The sequence below is a fragment of the Saccopteryx bilineata genome, chromosome 1 (assembly GCF_036850765.1).
Source record: "Saccopteryx bilineata isolate mSacBil1 chromosome 1, mSacBil1_pri_phased_curated, whole genome shotgun sequence".
Classification (NCBI taxonomy): domain Eukaryota; kingdom Metazoa; phylum Chordata; class Mammalia; order Chiroptera; family Emballonuridae; genus Saccopteryx; species Saccopteryx bilineata.
Genome location: NC_089490.1, coordinates 84,412,840 through 84,436,101, shown reverse-complemented (window position 1 = coordinate 84,436,101; position 23,262 = coordinate 84,412,840). Strand labels below are relative to the sequence as shown.

At 49.0% G+C, this 23,262-nt stretch overlaps 1 protein-coding gene across 11 annotated transcripts in view; it reads right to left on the bottom strand.

Moving 5' to 3' along the window:
* Positions 1–23,262, bottom strand: part of TTLL1 (TTL family tubulin polyglutamylase complex subunit L1) — a 31,314-nt gene that overhangs the window by 3,630 nt on the left and 4,422 nt on the right. For 7 of the 11 annotated variants that reach the window (XM_066256015.1, XM_066256005.1, XM_066256040.1 and 4 more), the window contains 8 exons: positions 19,937–20,021; positions 17,283–17,399; positions 11,065–11,273; positions 9,832–10,012; positions 8,474–8,608; positions 7,321–7,429; positions 4,654–4,797; positions 979–1,065 (listed from right to left, as the gene is read on the bottom strand). In XM_066256015.1, coding sequence (XP_066112112.1) covers positions 979–1,065; positions 4,654–4,797; positions 7,321–7,429; positions 8,474–8,608; positions 9,832–10,012; positions 11,065–11,273; positions 17,283–17,398 — 981 coding nt within the window. In that variant the 5' untranslated portion in view covers position 17,399; positions 19,937–20,021. The remainder of the gene's footprint in view (positions 1–978; positions 1,066–4,653; positions 4,798–7,320; positions 7,430–8,473; positions 8,609–9,831; positions 10,013–11,064; positions 11,274–17,282; positions 17,400–19,936; positions 20,022–23,262) is intronic. The other 4 variants (XM_066256070.1, XM_066256079.1, XM_066256097.1 and 1 more) reach the window with 3 other exon arrangements.

Here is a 23,262-nt window from a genome sequence, read left to right as displayed (position 1 = left end):
GCATATGTGCACAAGCACGCACACACACAGACACAGAGCTTTGGCAGTAGAACAAGCAGCTTGGAAAGCACTGCTATGGGCACAGTCTGCTCTCTGATTACCTGGCTCTCCCAGCAGCTTCCTGCAGGGGCTCCTGCTGACTTTCCCTACACATCACCCATCATGGCTTGCTCTGAGACTTAGCTTTTCTGACTCAAAATGAGACTGTGCTAAAGGGCCGAGCCACCCATGTCCCAGTGAGCATGGTGAGAAGACAAGGATGCTCAGGGCACACAGAAAGGTGAACTACTCCAGCAGACGGCCTTCATTCCTACAGCGCATCTGACCCTGTGCCCCCTCAGAGGCCTGGGCTCCTTTTCTGGTCTGCAAAGCAAAGTGGGGCAACCCTGCCAGGTGAGCTCCCCATCTGGGTCTCAGGGGGTATGCCACCACCCACAGCTGCTGAGGCGGCATCACCCAGGCTTGTCACAGGAAAAGGTTATATGTACCTTGCCCTTTCTAGAACTTCCTAGAATAGCCTCCACTATATCCAGCTATGCCTTGATACAGAGACAAATCCACTTCCAAACTTTGCCTTCATCCAAAGATAACATTCCTTATCTCTGGATGGTATGCCGCCACTTCCCAAGAGCTTCCGGATCTGTGAGCTCCTTTCCTGAATGGGAACAATGTTCCCTGTGAAGACACAGCAGGGCCTCTGAGCAGGGACTCACCTGAAAGCACCCTGGAGAGCCAGGGCATCCCAGCCACAAGCTGCTGTCTGTGGGCTACGCCCACTGGAGGTGACCCGGAGTGGGCTCCTTTTCAACCATCAGCAAATGGACAAACCTGAGCATCTGTCCCTGTTACATTTAAACCCTTATCAGATGCCCTAGTCCTGCCGCCAGTCTGAGGGCCGTTAGGCTGGGCCAGCAGAGCCTGGAGAGGGTGCAGCCTTGGGGCTGGCTGGGGGTGAGTGGGCCTGCACGGAGCACTTACCTCAATCAGCCATGGCTTCAGCTTGTCGTCTATGATGATGTCGTAGCCGTAGCATTCAAAGCAGTGCTTGTCGTTGTTCATCACCGGCTGCAGACAGAGTGACCTTGGTTACACAGCCAGCATCAAAGGGCCCGGAGAGACCAGCATCTCAGAGATGCAGGACGTTAGAGCAGCAGGACCCTCTGCACAGCTGTGAGTGCTGTGTCTCACTTCTGTGACCAGGGGGTCCCACCTCCACCTCCCCTCCTTCCTTCCTTGCCTCCTTTGACCCTCCCCCAGGGCTCCGACATGGACACGTCCCTCAACCTTGGAAAGGGATTTATGAAGAAATCACGGTGTCTCCAGCTCTCATTCAACAGAGGCTTGGCGACCAGCAATGATTGTCTCCATCAGCACAAGACTATCCTCAGAGTAAGAAGAAATCCAGTCCAAGCCCAGGCCCTCTCATTATACCAACCAACTCTGTCAGGCTCTTTAGTCCCCTCTTAGGCCCTTGGGGATGAGGGGTGCCAGGTTATGAACCTCCATTCTCTGTGACAAAAATCAATTTGTTTACTTAAATTTTGAGGTTTTCAATTCTCAGTTTCATTTCATAAACTGTTCTTCAGGCCTGACCAGGTGGTGGCGCAGTGAATGGAGCGTCGGACTGGGATGCGGAAGGACCCAGGTTCGAGACCTCAAGGTCACCAGCTTGAGCGCAGGCTCATCTGGTTTGAGCAAAAGCTCACCAGCTTGGACCCAAGATCGCTGGCTCCAGCAATCTGGTTATTTGGTCTGCTGAAGGCCTGCAGTCAAGGCACATATGAGAAAGCAATCAATGAAGAACTAAGGTGTAGCAATGCGCAAACGAAAAACTGATTGATGCTTCTCATCTCTCCGTTCCTGTCTGTCTGTCCCTGTCTATCCCTCTCTCTGTCTTTGTAAAAAAAAAAAAAAATTAATAAAAATTAAAAAATTAAACTGTTCTCCAGGTGAACAAAAACCCCACCAGTGTTTGCTTACAATGCAGATTTCCGGACCTCCCCGGGCTACCTAGATTAAAGCCAGTGGCAGACACCTAGACAGCAGCAGTGAGACACGGGGAGGGAAGCACGCAGACCCACAGTGAGGCCTCTTTAGGTGTTAGTGGATGCACAGACTCCACTAAACACACTGTGTTTAACAGAGAAAACTCCCAAGTGAGGGAGAGAGTCCCGCCCAGCCTCTCTCTCACTGGAGGAAAATGAGGCTCAGTGGGCTGTTCCACCCCGTGATTTAGTGCAATTGCATTTCCACCGAGAGCCTGGAGTCCTGAACCCTGCCAGTGCTGGCACTACGGCCCCAGAAAGTCTCTACAGGACAAGAAGTCGCTAACCCTTCTTCATCCCCACCTCGTTGTTTCCAGCCCTCTGAGTGCACTGCCCCCCAAGCAGTGGCTCCCAGCCCCACTGTCCCATCCATGTGGGTCTGGAGCTCACCTCCCACCCTGTACCATGCCCACCTCGTGCCTCACAGCAGCCACCTGCCCCATCCCTAGATTCTTTGAAGGCAACACATCTGGAATAAACAGGACAACTACCTATTTGGTAACTAAAGAAAAACTGAATAAATAAACCCTTACTCCAAAAACCCCCAGAGCCTTAGAAACCCATAGCTTCTCAGATCTGGAGGCTGGGGCCCAGGAGGAGATGTTCAGAGACACTGGCCATAGGATCCAGCTGAGAGAAAGGTGACAGCTGGGGCAGCACACAGCTCTGCAAAGCCAAGGGGTCTAAAAGGAGGGGAAAGCTGGTCGAATCAGCCCGTAAGTCCCCACTGTCACCTGTGTTAACAGACTACCTCTGTCCTGATCATTAAGTCCACCTCGGCAGAGCATGGTCACACAACCACCCCATGACATCGGTGTCTGTAACCCAACTTCACAGAGGAGGCCTAAGGCTCCGAGGGGTGGGCACTTGTGCCAAGTCACTTGTCAGCACATGGTGTGGACTGGCTTGACATCTCACCGGAGCCCAGAACTCCACACTCACCCCCTAACGTGACCCTCACACCCAAGCCTTCAGGTACAATTAGATTCCTGTAGGGTAAGGGACATGGCATCTCCAACGATGGACTGGATTAACTGGAGCCTGTTTCCTTTTTCCCATCTACTCTTCCCTGTAAACCAAAGACAGAATGGAAGCACAACGTAATTCATAGCACTATGTGACCAGGGAGGGCTCAACTCGAGACATGAGGAGTTTGGCCACCCACCACAAGTGTTGCCTCTGGCTGTCCGCAATTTCCTTCACCTAGTTGTTTCAACAAAGCTTTCCACATAAGGAGGACTCAGTGGATGGTGTTTTCAAAGGTAAAAATGAGAGAGAAGGTCTTAACCATCCACTGACATGGCTTCACATAAATATTTTCACACACACACACACACACACACGACTGCCAAACCCGTGTCACGTCCTGCAGAACAGCTGTTTCATGCGTGCCCAACCCTGGGAGTGAAGCTTTTTCACACCCCTCAATGCGAGCGGGTGGGACACCTGCAGCCTGGTCACAGTGACCATTCTCTATGTGTCTGAAGTTTCATCAAAAGAATGGGAAGTGCCTACCATGCACATATGAACTCCTTGGTATGTGGAGTCCCGTGTGTCCTCTTGTCCTGCACCCAGTGGCTGGTTTGTTAGGAGCCCTTCAGACAGGGCCCCGACACCTTCCCTCCACATCCAGGTCCTCATCCCCCATTTTGCATATGAGCCATTGGGGTGACAGACACCTCAGAGAACCCATGTGTGAACCGCTGAAAACAGCGGCCCATATGCTGGTGCTGCAGTGTAAGCTCCCTACGTTTCCCTCAAAAACAGCCCTGCGCCGGCTCTAGTGAAGTGAAACAAAGCACAGGGAAACTGCACACCAGCCAACAGAGGAGAGTGGAAGTCAAAAAAGATAGAGAAGCCCTGGCCAGTTGGCTCAGTGGTAGAGCGTCAGCCTGGCATGTGCAAGTCCCAGGTTCGATTCCCAGCCAGGGCACACAGGAAAAGCACCCATCTGCTTCTCCACCCTTCCTCTTCACCTTTCTCTCTATTTCTCTCTTCCCCTCCCACAGTCAAGGCTCCACTGGAACAAAGTTAGCCTGGGTGCTGAGGATGGCTCCATGGCCTCCGCCTCAGGCACTAGAATGGCTCTGGTTGCAACGGAGCAAAGACCCAGATAGGCAGAGGATCGTTCTCTAGTGGGTTTGCTGGGTGGATCCTGGTCAGGCACATGTAGGAGTCTGTCTCTCTGCCTCCTCGCTTCTAACTTCAGAAAGAAAAAAAAAAGAGTATCTCCAGCCCTAAATGTCTGTGAAATAGCAAAGTAAAAAGCCTAAAAATAGGAAGGGTGCTGAAAGTTCACTTCCAAAATATCAGCATATGCCAAAATATTCATTAGCGATTCAACAGGCACAGAAGAGCTGAAGATGACATGGAGGGGACTCTTGCAGGTCTGTGGCTACAGCTGAGGGCCCAGCTCCCAGTGCACCCTGGTCAGGACCTGGCCGGAAGCGGCCCCTCCCCTTCCCGAACCTGGCGCAGCCTTGAGCAGACTAGAGGTGAGACCCTCAAAACAGGTATTTTTAGTGAAGAACAACAAGCATCGCCAGCTCCCAAGCACCTGCTGGGCCATGTTCCCTCGCACTGCTCCCATGCCCTGTCCGGTACTCACGGCCACAGCCTTCAGCGACTGCACAATGATCCAGTGGATCTCGTCAAACAGCTTGCTGGTCACCTCCCTGCCTCGGGTGCTCTCCAGGTACAGCCGCAGGTTGCTCACTGTCCACTTGCCGCCGTGGATGTGATTGTAGTCATCCTGGCCACGGGAGACAGGGTGAGGCCTCAGGCAATGCTCTGCAGAGGAACTGAGTGCCTCTTCCCTCCTCCAGGTGGACCTGGCACCAGGGGTTCTGGGCCTCCTACACATGCACATTTTAAAAATACTCAACTCCGGATGTTCTCACAACTAATAATTTATACTTTGTAGTGTGTGCTGTGGAGGCCACCCAGAACCCCCTTAAGACCAGGGCACCTGTCAGTCCACCACCCCTACATTAGGGGCTTCAGCCAGCCTGACCTCCTTTCAGCTCCTGCAATGCTCCTTCCTGCCATGGGGCCTTGGCACATGCTATACCCTCCACCAGAGTAACCCCTGCTCATAACTCAGGTCTCTGCTCGAGCTCCTCTTCTGCAGGGAAGCCGTCCCCACCCACCTGGACAAGGGGCCTCCATCATTGCACAGTCTTCTAAAAGCGCATCCCTTGCCCTCAGGGCACACATCTCAGTCAGTGATTGCAAGCTTATCAGCAAGGTTACCTGATGACTATCTACCCCCTGCCCCAGGTTCTCAGCTCCAGGAGTAGGGACCAGGGTAGTAACTGCCCATCACTGTCACCCCAGCACTCAGCATGGGACCAACCCAGACAGGTGCTCAGAGTGCATTTGTTGAATGAATTAGCAACTAAGCATGAGTGTTCTCACTTAACCCTCCTTGCAACCTCCTAAGGCAGTGGTTCTCAAACTGTGCGCCCTGGAAGATTTCCAGGTGTGCCCTATGGTACTCCAGAGGAATATGTGTCTATTAGGGACCAAAAAACATACAGAGTTTTTGGAGTTTAGATTTTTGGGGGACAGAGGTGTGGGGAATTGGCTGTGAGCTGACAGTCTGCCCAACCACCCACCTCACTTGCCTGATTGATAAGGCTGCAAAAGGCTGTTAAGCTGTGGTGCTGGATTGTTTACACTACCCCCCATGTTCCCCAGAAAGACTGGAGGCAAGTTTCTTCCATACTTTGTTTGTTGTAAAGTTAAGATGATATGTATGGTGGGGGTTTTCTGCACTCAACACAATTAAGAGTAAAAAGAGAAGAATTCTTCAATGGATTGATGAAGAAATGAGAGTTTGCCTTCAAATATATGCCTGAACATTGAAGAAATCTCTAGGACACTTCAGGCTCATGTTTCTCATAAACACAAGAATGAAAAAACTTAACACATTCACAATGGGACATGCCGAATTTACTAAATCTTACTAAGAATGTATCTATATATATAAAAAGATAACTTTTTTGTCTTTTTTTATTTTTTAACCCCTCTTTTTTATGAATTCTAAAACGCAGAACTCAAAAAATATAACATAAATTTTTTTTAAATTTTTTAATTTTTTTTTTTAGATTTTATTTATTCATTTTTATTAGAGAGAGAGGGGAGAGAAAGAGAGAGGGAGAGATAGAGAGAGAACAGGGGGAGGCGCAGGAAGCATCCACTCCCATATGTGCCTTGACCAGGCAAGCCCAGGGTTGTTTTTTTGTTTTTTGTGTTTTTTTTGTATTTTTCTGAAGCTGGAAACGGGGAGAGACAGTCAGACAGACTCCCGCATGTGCCCGACCGGGATCCACCCGGCACGCCTACCAGGGGCGACGCTCTGCCCACCAGGGGGCGATGCTCTGCCCCTCCGGGGCGTCGCTCTGCCCACCAGGGGGCGATGCTCTGCCCCTCCGGGGCGTCGCTCTGCCGCGACCAGAGCCACTCTAGCGCCTGGGGCAGAGGCCAAGGAGCCATCCCCAGCGCCCGGACCATCTTTGCTCCAATGGAGCCTTGGCTGCGGGAGGGGAAGAGAGAGACAGAGAGGAAGGAGGGGGGGGGGTGGAGAAGCAAATGGGCGCTTCTCCTATGTGCCCTGGCTGGGAATCGAACCTGGGTCCCCCACACACCAGGCCGACGCTCTACCGCTGAGCCAACCGGCCAGGGCCAAGCCCAGGGTTTTGAACCGGCGATCTCAGCATTCCAGGTCGACACTTTATCCACTGCGCCACCACAGGTCAGGCATAAAAATGTTTTTTAATGTCAGAATAAATTTAATTGTCATATTGATTTCATTTAATTACCATAAAAGCACACTTGGACTTTATATTTTTTCTTTAATATTTGACTTAATTATTATAACATTTCTCAGAAATTTGTATATAGTGCGTCTACAATTATTTGTAGGATTTTAAATGAACCCCAACTTTAAAAAGTTTGAGAACCACTGTCCTAAGGTAATAACAGTATCATCTCCTTTCACAGCTGGAGAAACTGAGGCTCTGAGAGTCATATTAATTTGCCCAAGGTCATAGACCTAGAAAGGCAGGGCTTGCACTTGGCTTCCTTTGTCCCTGTGTCCCCCCACCCAACCCCGGACTGGTTCAGCTGACGCAGGACAGCCACATGGGCTACTGCTCCTCGTCAGCATCCTGATACCATGGCCACACCCACCACACCCCCTCCTGCAGAAACTGGCAAAGGAACCCACAAAACCAATCCATTCCCTTAAGCTCAAGTGAAAAGGAACACTTACCCCATGTTTCTGAATGGCAACATTGGTGAGGTGAACAAACATGTTGTCCAGCTCACTGGTGCTGGGGGTGTACTTCACTGTGCAGAAGCGGCAGAAGCCGAGCTTGTACCTGCATGGGAATTTAGATCAATTCAGTGCTCTAAGGAGAAGCACGCAGATATAGCACTGCATTCTCTAAAAGGAGCTGTGGGTTTTTGTTGTTTTAAACTTTTAAAAGCGTGGCTGTTTTTTAAAAAATTTATAATGGTTTTATTGACATATAACTCATATGTACCATATAACTCACCCACCTTAAAGTATATGATTCTATGGTTTTTGGTATATTCAGAGTTGTGTGACCAACACCATAATCAATTTTACAACATCTGCATCACCCCAAAAAGAAACCATGGGACCACCTGACCAGGTGGTAGCACAGTGGATAGAGCATCAACCTGGGACACTGAGGACCCAGGTTCAAAACCCTGAGGTCACTGACTTGAGTGCAGGCTTACCAGCTTCAGCATGGGGTCATTGGCTTGAGCGTGGGATCATAGACATGGCCCCATGGTCACTGACTTGAGCCCAAAGGTCGCTGGCTTAAAGCTCAAGGTTGCTGGCTTGACTGGCTTGAGCCCAAGGTCGCTGGCTTGAGCAAGGAGTCACTGGCTCGGCTGAAGTCTCTCAGTCAAGGCATGTATGAGAAGTAATCAATGAACAACTAAAGTGCCACAACTATGAGTTTATGCTTCTCCTCTCCCTTCCTGTCTGTCTGTCCTTGTCTGTCCCTTTCTCTCTCTCATTAAAAAAAAAAAAAAGAAAGAAAGAAACCCCAGAACCATCAGCAGTCACCCCAGAGCTAGGCAAATACCAACCTACTTTCTGTCTCTTAAGATTTGTGTATTCTACGCATTTCATATAAACAGAATTATACACTGTGTGGCCTTCTACATCTGGATTCTTTCACTGACGTGTTTGCAAGGGTAAAAGAGCTTCTTTTTATCTGTAAAACTCACATGAGCGTCAAGGTTAACCATTTCACTCAATACTTACCACATGCCAGGGGCATGCATCTGGCGTGCTGCACCAACCTTCATCATGGCACTGGGGAGGGGAGTAAGTGTCACATCAAAGCACAATCTTAAGCATGGAAATGGAACCCCAGGGCTCTTACATGTAACAGCGCAGTGGGCGGTACGTAGACACCAGGACATACAAGCGCAAGTCGAACTTCCTCCCACCGATTAGTAACGGGTTGTTGATATAGAGAGAGATCACATAGGCCTCCTTAGTGGACTGAGACACAAACCTAAACGTGCCAGAGAAAGCCAAAATTAGATGGCAAAGACCAAAGGTGCATTTAATTGGTTGGTAAACAGCTCCCTGCCTCTCATTAAGTCAGAAAACAGAAGTGAGATGTTGTCTACAAAGGAGCCCCACCCCTACCCCTGGGGACAGTGGCTGTAGCTCCTAGGAACCATCAGGGGAGTGCTCCTCGAGCTGTCCCACTTGGGGGCTAAGCAGTATGTCATCAGATTTTATTTATTTATTTATTTATTTTTCCTTCAGAGACAAAGAGAGTCAGAGAGAGGGATAGATAGGGACAGACAGACAGGAACAGAGAGAGATGAGAAGCATCAATCATCAGTTTTTTGTTGTGACACCTTAGTTGTTCATTGATTACTTTCTAATATGTGCCTTGACCACGGGCTTTCAGCAGATCGAGTAACCCCTTGCTTGAGCCAGCGACCTTGGGTCCAAGCTGGTGAGCTTTGCCCAAACCAGATGAGCCCGCACTCAAGCTGGCAATCTCGGGGTCTCGAACCTGGGTCTTCCGAATCCCAGTCCAACACTCTATCCACTATGCCACTGCCTGGTCAGGAAGTATGTCATCAGATTTAAACAGATTACACAAGACGGCATCCCCACCATTGCTGAGAACTCCTGACAGATAAGCCATCACCCACAGGAAAGGATCATAGCAACAGCAGTTACGGACCTCACAGAGGCAAATAGTGAGCCTCGCACAAAATCCCCTGGTATCCTCAGTTCCAAGGAGACCCCCAAACCCAGGGAGGAGGCTAGACATGACCTAATACAACTCCTCCCACCACTGGCATGCAGGTACGGATTAACTTCATCTACCCCTAACCTGCCGGTGAGGGTGATGCTATCAATGTCCTCAGGAATCTAAGGGTCTATACAACAAACTGTACTCGGACAGTGTCAGGGGGGCAAGTCCTAGGTTTTAAGCAAAAGCTTTGCCATCCCAGAAATACTTTGACTGGATGGGTCTCATACCAACTTCTAGGCTCCGTGCTCCTGTGACCTCACACTGCTTTCTGCACCGTTTCCCTCAGCACCTCGCCACAGGGGAGGGTCTATGATTAATGATCTCCTGTAGCCTCAGGGCCTTGCCCTGATGTCACCTGACAAAAGCATGCAAGGGCCACCCAGCCGATGGCTGACAGACAATGGTGACACCAAACTGCCAGCAAGAGAGCACACAGAACAGGTGGTTTCTCCACTTACGACGATGTTTTGCTGTCCCGCGACCACTTTTTTATTTGTGAGAGCTTGTTGATCAGAAAGATGCCCTTGCCTTGGGCTTTGCCACAAGGTTTCATGATCCAGGTGCTGGAGGGGCTTTTCCTGAACTCCTCCACAAACAGGTTGTAGTCGGCGGGGAGCATGTAGGTGACCGGGACAAAGTCTGAAAGGTAAAGGAGAGGGAACACGGTGAGCTAGCCCAGCAGTGGCCACGAACAGAAAATACTGCCACTGCCTTTTCAGGGGCCTGTGTCATTACTCACTCCCCAACCCGCCCAACCCAGATCTAACAGAAAAAGGACTTCTGTGGTTTAATTCCTATACAATAATAACTTACGCCCTGGCCGGTTGGCTCAGTGGTAGAGCGTCGGCCTGGCGTGCAGAAGTCCCGGGTTCGATTCCCGGCCAGGGCACACAGGAGAAGCGCCCATCTGCTTCTCCACCCCTCCCCCTCTCCTTCCTCTCTGTCTTTCTGTTCCCCTTCCGCAGCTGAGGCTCCATTGGAGCAAAGTTGGCCCGGGCACTGAGGATGGCTCCATGGCCTCTGCCTCAGGTGCTAGAATGGCTCTGTTTGCAACAGAGCGATGCCCCAGATGGGCAGAGCATCACCCCCTGGTGGGTGTGCCCGGTGGATCCCGGTTGGGCGCATGTGGGAGTCTCTGTGACTGCCTCCCTGTTTCCAACTTGAGAAAAATACAAAAATAATAATAATAATAATAATAATAATAACTTACCTTTAGTAGCACCTGTGTGCTAAGCACTTTATAAATCTGTATCATCTACTCCCCACAGTACCTGTGAGCTAGGTTCTGCCACATTCCCGTTTATCAGATGAGGAAACTGAAGCTCAGAGAGGTCACTTACATAATTGTGTCCAGATGTAAAAGGATCCTGAAATTATGTGACAGTCCGGCTTTTATCACCAGACAGGACAGGGACACATGTTCTCCTGGTTGTCGCTAGACTCAGTAATGCTCCCTCATGGCACTTTGTAGCTCAGGAAGTGGTCGCACACGGTGAGCACAGTGTGTGACTACTGAGGACACTCTCCCTTACACAAAGCATATTCCCAAGGCACTTACTCTGGAACGAAAGAGGTGCCCCCCACAACCTGCACAAACTCATTCACCCATCAAAGGCGACAACTCCCACCTCGGTGCCTTGTGAAACTCAAGTTTATATTTAAACCACAAGGCCAGCAAAAAAGGCACAAACCCAGATAGAGGTATTTCCCATTCTCATCTTTTTCTGCCAGAGGACTCCCTTCTTTCTCCAGCTCTTTTCTGTATCTTTTAATATTCTTCACCATCAGATCCTTCCGGGTCAGCTCATAGTGATTCGGAAAATGGTTGACTATTTGATCGTCTGAGAGCCGATAGCCAGTTTCAACACTAAAGACGTTTCGGATGGTTTGCACGCTCATCCTAAAAGGGAAGCACAGAAGGGACGTGCAGGACAAAAGCTCACATCTGTCCACATGGAGGTGTTCTCATTAAAGCCCGGGAACTCCCCCAGAGCCCTGAGCCCTGACCCACCCCGACACCTGAACCAGGGGTGCACAGCCCATAGCCCAAAGTTGTTCAGGAACCATGTCATGTGACTGGCTATGATATGAACTGTTTAAGGCAGCAGCAGTTTTGACTCTACCCTGAATGGTTTCGCCCTCTGGCACATATAGGTGCTCAAAAAATGTTTGTCAATTATTGATAACATTGATTATTGATTACAAACTAATGAAAAGATAACCTCTTCAGCCTCTGAAATCAGGAAAGTCATTTACACAATACTTTCACCCAAAGTCAGGAAGGACAGAGACCCCTTGAAACCAAAACCCCAGGGGTTATTGAAGGCCCTGAGTCAGCACCAAACTGGGCTGCATCCTACTGAAGCGAGGAGAAAAGTAGAAACAAATGAATTCCTTCTAATCCTGGAAGCAAGCCAGTGTCCCTTGTCCTCACCAACCCCAGAGGCAGGGAAAGAGCAAGGTGGAAAGGCTGGCACCTATAAGGGAACCTGCATCACAAAACAAGGCAACTGGTGGTCTCTAGCCCTGTGGTCCCTGCCCCCACCCCCACCCCAGGGCACTAACCTAAAGAGGTGGTTGGTCTGGAGTACCCATGATCATTAGAATAAGGTATTTTGTTTGTTTGTTTGTTTTCAGAGGGGGCTGGGGGGGATGAGAAGCATCAATTTGTAGTTGCAGTACTTTAGTTATTCATTGACTGCTTTCTCATACGTACCTTGATGGGAGGGTGGGGGCTGGGCTCCAACCGAGCCAATGATCCCTTGCTCAAGCCAGTGACCTTGGGCTCAAGCTAGCAACATCTAGACTCAAGCCAGTGACCATGGGTCATGTTGATGATCCCACTCTCAAGCTGGCGACCTGTGCTCAATCAAGCTCATGAGCCTGCACTCAAGCCAGATGAGCCCAAGCTGAAGCCAGTGACCTTGGGGTTTTGAACCTGGGTCCTCAGTGTCCCAGGTCAATATTCTATCCACTCTGCCACAACCAGTCTGGCAAAAATCAGATTAAAAAAAATTTTTTTTATTATGGAAAAGCTCAACCATATATGAAAGTAGAGAGAAGTATAACAGGACCCCATGACGCAGCTAAAAAGTTGTCCCCACGGGCCAGCCTGTTTTATCGGCGCCCCACTCATTCCCCACATACTCACTGTTTTGTTTTGTTTTTGACAGAGACAGAGAGAGACTCAGAGAGAGAAACAGATAGGGACAGACAGGAAAGGAGAGAGATGAGAAGCATCAATTCTTCGTTGCGGCTCTTTAGTTGTTCAGTGATTGCTTTCTCATATTGCCTTGACGGGGGGAGGGGGGCTACAGCAGAGCAAGTGACCCCTTGCTCAAGCCAGCGACCTTTGGGCTCAAGTCAGTGACCATGGGGTCATGTCCATGATCCCACACTCAAGTCAGTGACCCCTCGCTCAAGCTGCTGAGCCCATGCTCAACCCGGTGACCTCAGGGTCTCGAACCTGGGTCCTCCACATCCCAGTCCGACGCTCTATCCACTGCGCCACCGCCTGGTCAGGCCACTATTGATTTTTTTTTTTTTTTTAATTTTTGTTGACAGCTCTGGCTTGTTTTGAAGCAATTCCCAGGCATCATATCGTTTCATCCAAAATGTTCCTGGAAGAACCTCTAGAAGCTAAGGACCTCTTTTTATATGATATGATATCCTATTTTATACTGTTATCACAACTAAAAAAAAGCAGTAACTGCTGAACATCATCAAATATTAACCAGTGTTCAAATTTCCCTGCTATTTTTTATAGCTTGTGTAAATGTAAGCGCTGGGCCGCCCCATCAGCTGTTTTCTCTCACAAATTTCTTCATCCATATGTCCTCTCTCCCTTTCTTTTTCCTCTGTAATTCACTTGAAAGCACTGGGCCATGTCCTGTAGGGGTTCTTGCTCAGTTCTTGCTGGGCATGCTCCCCTGGCCCGTGCTTTCTGTAACTTGGGAGTCAGACCTCAAAGCGTGGTGAGTTGCAGGTTAATTTTTGGGCAGGGCTGCATCTGGGTGGCTTGCATGGACTGACAGGGGAATGACCAATGAGCAATGCCCAGTGGAACAAAGGAAACATGACCCACACTGAGCCATGCAGGTAATTGTAAATCTTCTAGTAGCTGCATTAAAACAAAAAAGATTAAAAGAAATAGGTGAAAATAATTTTAATATATCTTGTTTAACCTAATGTATCAAAAATATTACCATTTTAACATTATCAACATAAAAATTGGTGATGAGAAACCTGATATTTATTTCTTCATACTAAGTCTCTAGAGCAGCAGTTCTCAACCTGTGGGTCGCGACCCCGGCAGGGGTCGAATGACCAAAACACAGGGGTCGCCTAAAGCCATCGGAAATACATATTTTATTAAAAAATGTATTGTATAATACCGCTGCTCTAGAGTGTGGTGTGTATGTCACATGTAGAGCCACAGGTAAATGCTCACGTGTGGCCAGTGGCTCCTGTATGGGACAGGCCCAATCCTTACTTCATCAGGGGTTACAGAATGGTGACACTACTGCCTTCATTTATTAATAGGAATATTTCTTTTTTTTTATTTTTTATTTTTTTATTCATTTTAGAAAGGAAAGAGAGAGAGAGAAGGGGGGAGGAGCAGGAAGCATCAACTCCCATATGTGCCTTGACCAGGCAAGCCCAGGGTTTTGAACCGGCGACCTCAGCATTTCCAGGTCGACGCTTTATCCACTGCACCACCACAGGTCAGGCGTATTAATAGGAATATCTCTACAAAGAGAAATTTCCCTTCATCAACAAAAAATAGTTCACACAAATACTTAATTCTTTCTTTTCATTTATCAGTTTACAAAATAATGAGCTGGTTCCCTTCCAGGTGTGTGACAAGCTGTGTTCTGGGATCAATGACTACAAAACAAACTGCCTAATAATAGCAGCTTAAGACAACCACCTTTTCTTTACATCTCATGCTCTTGTGGGTTAAGAATTTGGACAGGGCTCAGTCGAGCATCATGGGGTGGTATTCAGCTGGCGGATGAACTGGTCTGGAGTGTCTGGCACCTTGGCGTGCAGGGTTGGGCACAGCTGCAACAACCACACATAGCACCAACAGTGGCCTGACCAGCGAGACAGCCCAGGTCACACAGGTTCACACACGAGGTTCCCAGAGGGGATGTGGCAGCTGCTAGTTTCTGAAGGCCTGAGTCCAGGTGCCTAATGTGCTTGCCTCATTTTGGCCAGACTAGCCCTAAAAAAACCTAGAGAGTTTCCCTGCTCCCTCCTGGACCCCTGCCACCATCATTAGAACAAGGGCTTATGGAGCGAAGCCCCTACTGTCCTTGCCAAGGGCAGCCCAGACAAGCTAAGCCGCAGGTGACCCACCCCGGAGCCCAGGCAGACCAGCTCAGATCTGACAGACCAAAAGAACCACTCAGGCAAACCCAGAAACTCATGAATAACAAAACAACAGAAAGGGTGTTTTGCCCTGGCCAGTGGCTCAGTAGGTTAGAACATTGTCCTGATACACCAAGGTTGCAGGTTTGATCCCCCGTCAGGATACATACAAGAATCAACCAATGAATGCATGAATAAGTGAAACAACAAATTGATGTTTCTCTCTCTCCCCTCTCCCTTCCTCTCTCTCTAAAATCAATTGGTAAATTAAAAAAAATTTTTAATGGTTGTTTTAAGCCCCTAAGTTTTGTGGTGTTTGTTACACGCCGTTAATTTGGCAACAGATAACCAATACACCCACACCAACAGGGACTGTTTTCCTGCTGCACATTGCTTCTACCTCCTGTCCATATGCAACTATTTTTGTACAGTTGTTACCAGAATACAAGCAGCTTCATGCGATATTTTTCTTTTCATGTGTTGTTAGACAACTTCCCATGCTTATGACATTATGTATAATTGTCATAATTATTTTAACGGCTGTACCGTAACCATTCGGGTAAGGTATTTATTTACCCTTCCCCAACAATTCACCATTCAGGTGTTTACACTATTATACCCTAACCGATTTTTTAGTCCTGTCAGTATATTTAGTGCTTAAAACAGAAGATCTTAAGATATCAAATATCCAGAATTCTTAGTTTAGCTCTTTCTCATTCTCTTTTTTTTGTTACGAACAGCACCAAAATGCCTTCATTTAGCACAAAGAAGAGACACACAACTCCCTCCCCAAGCATCAACTCCCCACTCAGAGAAGCCGAAAGAACCCAGAGCTCCTCTTAAGCCCAGGGCAGAGCCACAGGCCATGAAGGCAGGACACACGACACTGTCTTAGCCTTTTCTCTCAGAGTGCCTATGAAACAGGGACCTAAATAATTTCATTTTACCGCTGAGAAATAAGAATATAAACTAGACACCGAACCATATGTGGGTGCTGAATGACTCCATAAACATCCTCCCTCCCTGTGTCCCATGCTCCTGGACGGAAATTCGATTGCGGTTTCAAGTGCCGGTGGCTTTAACTGCCCTCAGAAGCGAGGCAAGGTCACCCTATCGATCATGATCTCGGCTGGAGAAGAAAGCTCTGCCCCTGGGCCTGGGCTCGGCTCGAGCAACGCTGAGATGAGCCAGGCAAAGTGATCACTCTCTACGGGTGCACAGTGGCATGAAAGAGGGGACAGGCAGGGAAACCACAGCACACAGCATTTGCTGCACGACACAGAATAGAGCAGTCTGGGCCTAGGAGCCTCAAGAGGCAGAGGTGGCTTCAAGGGCAGGCAGCACGTGGGCTGGTGCATAAAGGGCAGCACAGCGCCTGCTGACAGAGCAGCTAACACAGGCCAGGCACTGCTCCAGGCTCTGTGTTCTACTGACTTGTCTCCGCCTGAACCAACTGAACTTGCAGACAGAGGTCAAGTCCCTTACTAATGGCCACACAGACAGCAGTGGAAGAGCCCGCGGGTGGAAGGAGATGAAACCAGGTGTGACCCAGCTCCGGACCCCTGGATGCATGGCTCAGGGATGGACTGGGAGGGAGCAAAGAGCACAGCACATACACAGGTGCAAAAGCAAGAAGAACAGTGGACCATGCAGTCAGTGCTCTGCATGGGGTGGGGAAACAAGGGGAGAGGTAACATTTCTCAAAGCCGTGGCAAGAAGAGTAAAACCTGGGAGGGTGGTGCAGGGTGAAAAAGCCCCAGAGTCCCTGATGTGCACCCCCACCTCAAAGATTCAGTGATGCTCTAGACCCAGGTCTGCAGAGGGCAGGGGACGGCAGATGCAACAGCGACTGGATTAAGTTTTGTCCTGTAACCCTGCCAGATGGGAGGCCGCCCTGAGGTAGGGAGCTCTGTCACAGTTGAGGGAGGGGGCAGACCCAGCCTGGACCGAGGAGGACACCGGACCTCACCCCAAAGAAGGGGGAGGCACAGAAGAGTCCAGGACAATGCCCCGGTTCCTGGATGGGTGGAGTACCATCCAGGAGGCAATGCCAAATTACTGCTTCTCTTTCCCTAGTCTAACTTACTTCCAGATGTTGTTTTTTAACCTAGGCCAAAGAGCACCGTCTTGCCATCCAAGAGGGAAGCAAATGAAAGTACAAAACCTTCTCCCATAGTACCTTCCTGTCACTGCTGACTCCCTGGAGCAGACCCTGGGAGCCGGGGAGTAAGGCGCTGACTGTGGAGAACACTAGCCAGAGGGGGGGTGAGCTCTGGTTTTTCACCCAAATACCCACAGTGTCAACCACACGCTGGTTGTTTGATAAACAGGACTGTGGGAAACTGGACAACACATATAAACCAAGGGCTTCACGCTATGTGCTCATGGAATGCCATCGAAAGAAAAAGGTGGCGAGGCATATGGTGGCATGGAGACACCCACCTCTGGGAACGCGATCCTCCAGGAGCTGCACTTGTCTTAGTCACACTGATGAACAGGCTTTGGAAACCAACCAAATCCTGCTCTTTATACTCACCAGTAAAAATTCCAATCCTCGTTCTCTGTCACCTGGACCCATCCTCTCTTCTCAAAATTATTTATCAGCACCGACTTCTCGATATCAGTGACCCATTTCACTTTTCCTGCCATCATCCTGGAAGAGATCAACGTCTTAGGGCTGTGAAATTTCAACAAATTCCCCTCACCCAAAGAATCCTTTCCATCCCCTGAGCTTACTCCCCCCCCCCCCAGCACCACCAAGTTCAATCCCCCCACAGGCAGTTCTCAGCCAGGGGCTCATTCAGACAACATCTGAAGGCATTTTGTTTGTTGCAACTGAGGGTTGGATGCTTTTGACATCTAGTGATAGAAGCCTGGGACACTGCCAGCACCCTGCAATGGGCAGGATGCCCCCCGCCACCACACATACACACAACAAACTATCCAGTCCAAATGTCAACTGTGCCAAAACAGAGAACTGCTGGTCTAGCCAGAGATAAAGGCAGCATTAAGTAATCAACAAATGTTCAGTCGCAATTGTGACAAGAGCACAAGCTCTTTTCTGCCCGAGTTCTCTTCTACCTCAGGGCTTTGGTACATGCTGGGCATCTCTGCTTTCAGAACTCTCCCCTCCCTGTCTGCCTAGCCAAGCCATCTCCCATTCATCTGCCAGCCTAAGTGAATGTCACTTCCTCCTCACAGCCTCCCTGACTCTCCAGACTACGTTCAAGGCCCCTCGGCACTGCTGCAGCTCTGAACCTGCTGGAAGACTTTCTTCCTCACTGCTTTGTGCCCAGGGCCTAGTACCGTGCCTGGCACATGTGGATGCTCAGCTCAGACTCACTGACTATAGCCTCACATCTGTCAGTACCACTGTGTGTCTTTGAGCAAGTTATCTGACCTCTCTGGACCTGTTTCCTGCTATGAAAAGTCTGGCTTTAAAACTGCTTGGGCAGCTCAGGATTCCAGGCTCTCAGTCCAGCTCCAGCCAGAGAAGTTTGTGTTTGTTACACTCTGTGTACAATTTCATCTAAAGAAGGGATTCCTTGAAAAGCTAGGCCCACCTGATCAGGCGGTGGCACAGTGGATAGAGCATTGGCGTGGGATGCTGAGGACCCAGGTTTGAAACCCGGAAGTCACTGGCTTGAGCACAGGCTCACCAGCTTGAGCATAGGGTTGCCGGCTTGAGTGCAGGGTCACTGGCTTGGGCAAGGTGTCACTGGCTCAACTGTAGCCTCCTGGTCAAGGCACATATAAGAAAGCAGTCAATTAACAACTAAGGTGCTACAACTATGAGTTGATGCTTCTTATCTCTCTCCTTTCCTGTCTGTCTCTCTCACTCACTAAAAAAAAAAAAAAGAAAAAAAAGAAAAGCCAGGCCCAAAAGCCAGGGGCCTTGATGGTCTTTTATGAACGGAGGCTCCTCCTCCATGGACTTATAACAGCTTTGCTTTTGAGCCAATCAGGCAGAGTAAGAAGGCACATGAGGTGAAGCTGGGGCCCAGGCACACCTTGTCTTGATGGAAGGAGAAAGAAGGGACTCTGGGGAAAGAATCCACCAGGTAGCGCTCCTGGTGCTTTCACAGCGTCAACCCACTCCCCCTCCACCCCACCTGGCATGTGGAGTGTCACGGCAATGAGACTGTGGTAGAACATGGGCTTCAGAGCTTGGGTTTGAGACCCAGCTCCACGACTCACCAGCTGTGTGAATTTGGGCAAGTTGCATAACCTCTCTGAACCTATGGTTTCTTTGTAAAAAAAAAAAAAAAAAAAGATAACAACAGTATCTACACACCTCACTGGTTCTAGTGAGGATTAAATAAGTGAACACACATGAAGCACTGAGAATAGTGCCTGGCAGTGGGAAAACACTCAAGAAATATTTGATATTATTATCATCACTGTCCCCATTTTTATGGATGAGGAAGCTGTGGTTCAAAGGTTAAGAGCTTGTGTTAAGAATTAGACTAGAGCCTAACATGTGGTGGTGCAGTGGATCAAGCATCAACCTGGAACACTGAGGTTGCTGGTTCAAAACCCTGGGTTTGCCTGGTCAAGGCACATATGGGAGTTGATGCTTCCTGTTCCTCCCTCCCCCCCTTTTCTTTCTCTCTCTCTCTTCTCTAAAATGAAGAAATAAAAATAATTAAAAAAAAAGAATTAGACCAGAGGGAGTCATGGTGCCTTGATTCCAACCCATTACCTAACTAGTCATGGCCTACATGGAGAGTCAGCAGTCACCACACAGAAATGATGGCAGAGCATCACAGAAGTCTCATTGCAGCATGCTATTAACTCACACTCCAGCACTGCCTGACAGGTGGTGGCGCAGTGGATAGAGCAAATCCCACACGTCTTGCACACCCAGGTGCACTGTGTCAGAACCCACCGCACAGTGGAGTTTACTTTCTCTCTCTTCGATTTCAGCCACCACAACCCTGCAGCACCAACGAATCCTGCTCTGTCCTGCCCCCTAGAGTCCAAGAGCAGAAGCAAGGTCTCAGGTGAGACCCTCCCCACAGTCAGGAAAGCACCCATATCACAGCCAACCCAGCTGCACAATTCGTCCTGGGCTCTACTTCCAACAACTCTCCTTGGGCAATGGAACCTCCGAGAAGGTGAGGCTATCTTCCCAGCATCCCCCCCCACCCCGCTCCATCACGACAAATGGACACACAAGGCTGGACCTACCATAGGTAATTATGGAGCCCACAGGAACGTCCAATTTCTCTTCAGTTTCATTGACTCTTGCCTTGGGTTCTTACCTAAAATAAAACTAATACACAGATAAAATGTACACAGCACAAGATTGGGACACACTCTACGGTTTTATGAACATAGAAAACTGTGACTAAGCAAAGTATTCCATAGAAAGCGTCTTCTGCTTAACAAGTGCACCAGAGGATGCCGTTAGGTTCTTCTCTGGTTGCGACAAATATATCTGAATGCCATTACTTATTGGCTCTCGCTGACCCTTCTGGGCCACCATTCCATGCTGTCACAAACGCTGTTCCTCCTCGCCGTTCCATGTAGATGCGTGACTCTTTCCTCCCTACCAAATCAACTTTCTCCACTGCTTCTTATACAATTCCTACCAATTACATGAGCAAGGCACTGTTGAAAGGCTACTTCCCCCAGGGAGCTACTCTCATGGTCTTCGCTAGAATTAACATTCCCACCTCGGAATCTTCTCTATACCTACCTCCCCTGCCACCTTGGCCAGCACTCAGAACTTCCCACCCTGCGTGGGCTCATCTAGTTTGAGCAAAGCTCACCAGCTTGAGCCCAACATTGCTGCCTTGAGCAAGGGGTCACTTAGTCTACTGTAGCCCCCTGGTCAAGGCACATATGAGAAAGCAATCGGCCCTGGCCGGTTGGCTCAGTGGTAGAGCGTCGGCCTGGCATGCGGAAGTCCCGGGTTCGACTCACAGCCAGGGCACACAGGAGAAGCGCCCATCTGCTTCTCCACCCCTCCCCCTCTCCTTCCTCTCTGTCTCTCTCTTCCCGTCCTGCAGCCGAGGCTCCATTGGAGCAAAAGATGGCCCGGGCGCTGGGAATGGCTCCTTGGCCTCTGCCCCAGGCACTAGAGTGGCTCTGGTCACGACAGAGCCACGCCCCGGAGGGGCAGAGCATTGCCCCCTGGTGGGCGTGCCGGGTGGATCCCGGTAGGGCTCATGCGGGAGTCTGTCTGACTGCCTCCCTGTTTCCAGCTTCAGAAAAATACAAAAAAGAAAAAAAAAAAAAAAAAGCAATCAATGAACAACTAAGGTGCCGCAACAAAAAATTGATGCTTCTCATCTCTCTCCCTTCCTGTCTGTCTGTCCCTATCTGTCTCTCTCTCTGTTTCTGTCACACACACACACAAAAGAAACCCTGAGGTCACCAGTTTGAATGCAGGATCAATATGATCCCAAGGTCATGGGCTTGAGCTCAAAGGTCACTGTCTTGGGCAAGGGGTCACTGGCTCAACTGGAGCCCCCTAGTCAACACATAATATGAGAAGCAACCAATGAACAACTAAAGTGATACAACTATGAGTTGATGCTTCTCATCTCTCTCCCTTCCTGACTCTCTCAAAAACAAACAAACAAATAAATAAATGCATGAGGGCAGAGACTCTCTCAGTCACCTGTTCCCTTCTCAGCCCACTGATTCTTTCTACATTTAAGTGTGGGCATTTGCAACAAAGCTCACAGTGCCTTTGCCCAAACCTATGACCCCTGGCACACAAGCAGCTCACCATGACTACTCATTGTGTGACCGAGTCAACAGGCAAGTCCTCAAGGGTCAGTCCTTTCAATGGTTTCTTCTGGAGATGTATTATGGGTTCAGTTGTGACCCCAAAAACATGTGGAAGTCCTAACCCTGGCACCTTATTTAGAAGTAAGATCTATGTGATTAAGATGAGGTCATTCAGGTAGGCCCTACATCAATGACAGGTGTCCTTATAAGAAAATCTGGACACAGACATACCCAGGTGATGAACACCATGCACAGAGACAGGAAAATGGCCAAGTGAGGATGGGGACAGAGATAGAGTCATGCCCCAGAAGCCAAGGAACACTGAGGGCTACCAGAGGGTAGAAGAGGCAAGGAACTCCTTCTCCCATAGACTCTTCAGAAAGAGCATGGCCCTGCCAACACCTTGAGCCACTAGCCGGTAGCACTTTGACACCAGTTTTAGTAAACTAATATAAGGTATAACCATTCTAAACAGTAAGGAGGGAAAGAAGAATGAGAAATTTATGCCCAGGCCCTGACTGGATAGCTCAGATGGTTGGAGCATCATCCCGACATGCAGAGGTTGTGGGTTTGATCCGCGGTCAGGGCACATATAAGAATCAATTAATAATGGCATGAATAAGTAGAACAACAAATTGATGTTTCCCTCTTTCTCTCTCTAAAAATCAATAAATAAAAATTAAGAAAAAAGAAAGTTATGGCCTAACCTGTGGTGGCATACTGGATAAAGCATCAACCTAAAACACTAAGGTCACAGGTTCGAAACTCCGGCTTGCCTGGTCAAAGCACATACGAGAAGCAACTACTACGAGTTGATGCTTCCCTCCCCCTACTTCTTTCTCTCTTTTCTCTCTCTAAAATCAATAAATAAGATCTTCCAAAAAAGAAAAATTTATGCCCATAAAAGGTGGTATCTATATATAGATATATATGTACAGATATCTGTGTGTGTATATATATATATATCTGCGTATCTGTATATATACATATATTTGTATATACAAAATAGAATATAGTAAAGTGATAAAAACATGAGAGTCGTTTACAGTTCTTAAACAATGAGAAATGAACTGAGGCCACCTCTCCTTCAAAGAGACAGGCCCTTTTTCCAGGAATGTACCAAATCAGCATGAAAACCACCCCCCAAGAACTGATGACAGATGACAAGGCTGCTCCAGGAAGAGCCAAAGGAGAGACAGCAGGACACTCGGAGAGTCGGGTTGTCTCCAGTGCTGACATTGTCTGCCACAGGTACGTAGCTCGTTCCCTCGGGGCCTCAGCCTCCCCAGTTAGAAAAATGAGATGAAAGCAACAGCTCCCTTCAGTGCTGCCATGGTTACTACAGGTTGGGCAGGTGTGGACCAGCACACAGTAGGCACTCCAACAGGTAACAGGGTCTGAAACGAGTGCCCCTGGCACAAGAACTTCACCCTGAGGCTGTCCTTGACTGGCTCTGCACACTCTGCCATCCCAGCCCTGCTTATAAGGGGCCCACCAGGCCCTGGGCAGGTGCTAGGACACCAGCCCTCCAGAGTAAGTACTAATTACACACCTGTATCATCACTAGAAACCACAGCTAGCACTTATCCAGCAAAGGAAGTGTGGGGCCCTGGCTTGGGCAGCTTGTGCGTATTCTGTATTCTGCTATGCTAGGTACGTCATTTCTGGTCATGTGATGTCCCAAGATAGGCATTCCTCCATTTGCTAATGGAGGAAGGGGAAGAGGCAGAGAAGGGGAAGAGGTGGAGGAGAGACTGAAACCTGTTGTCAACTCA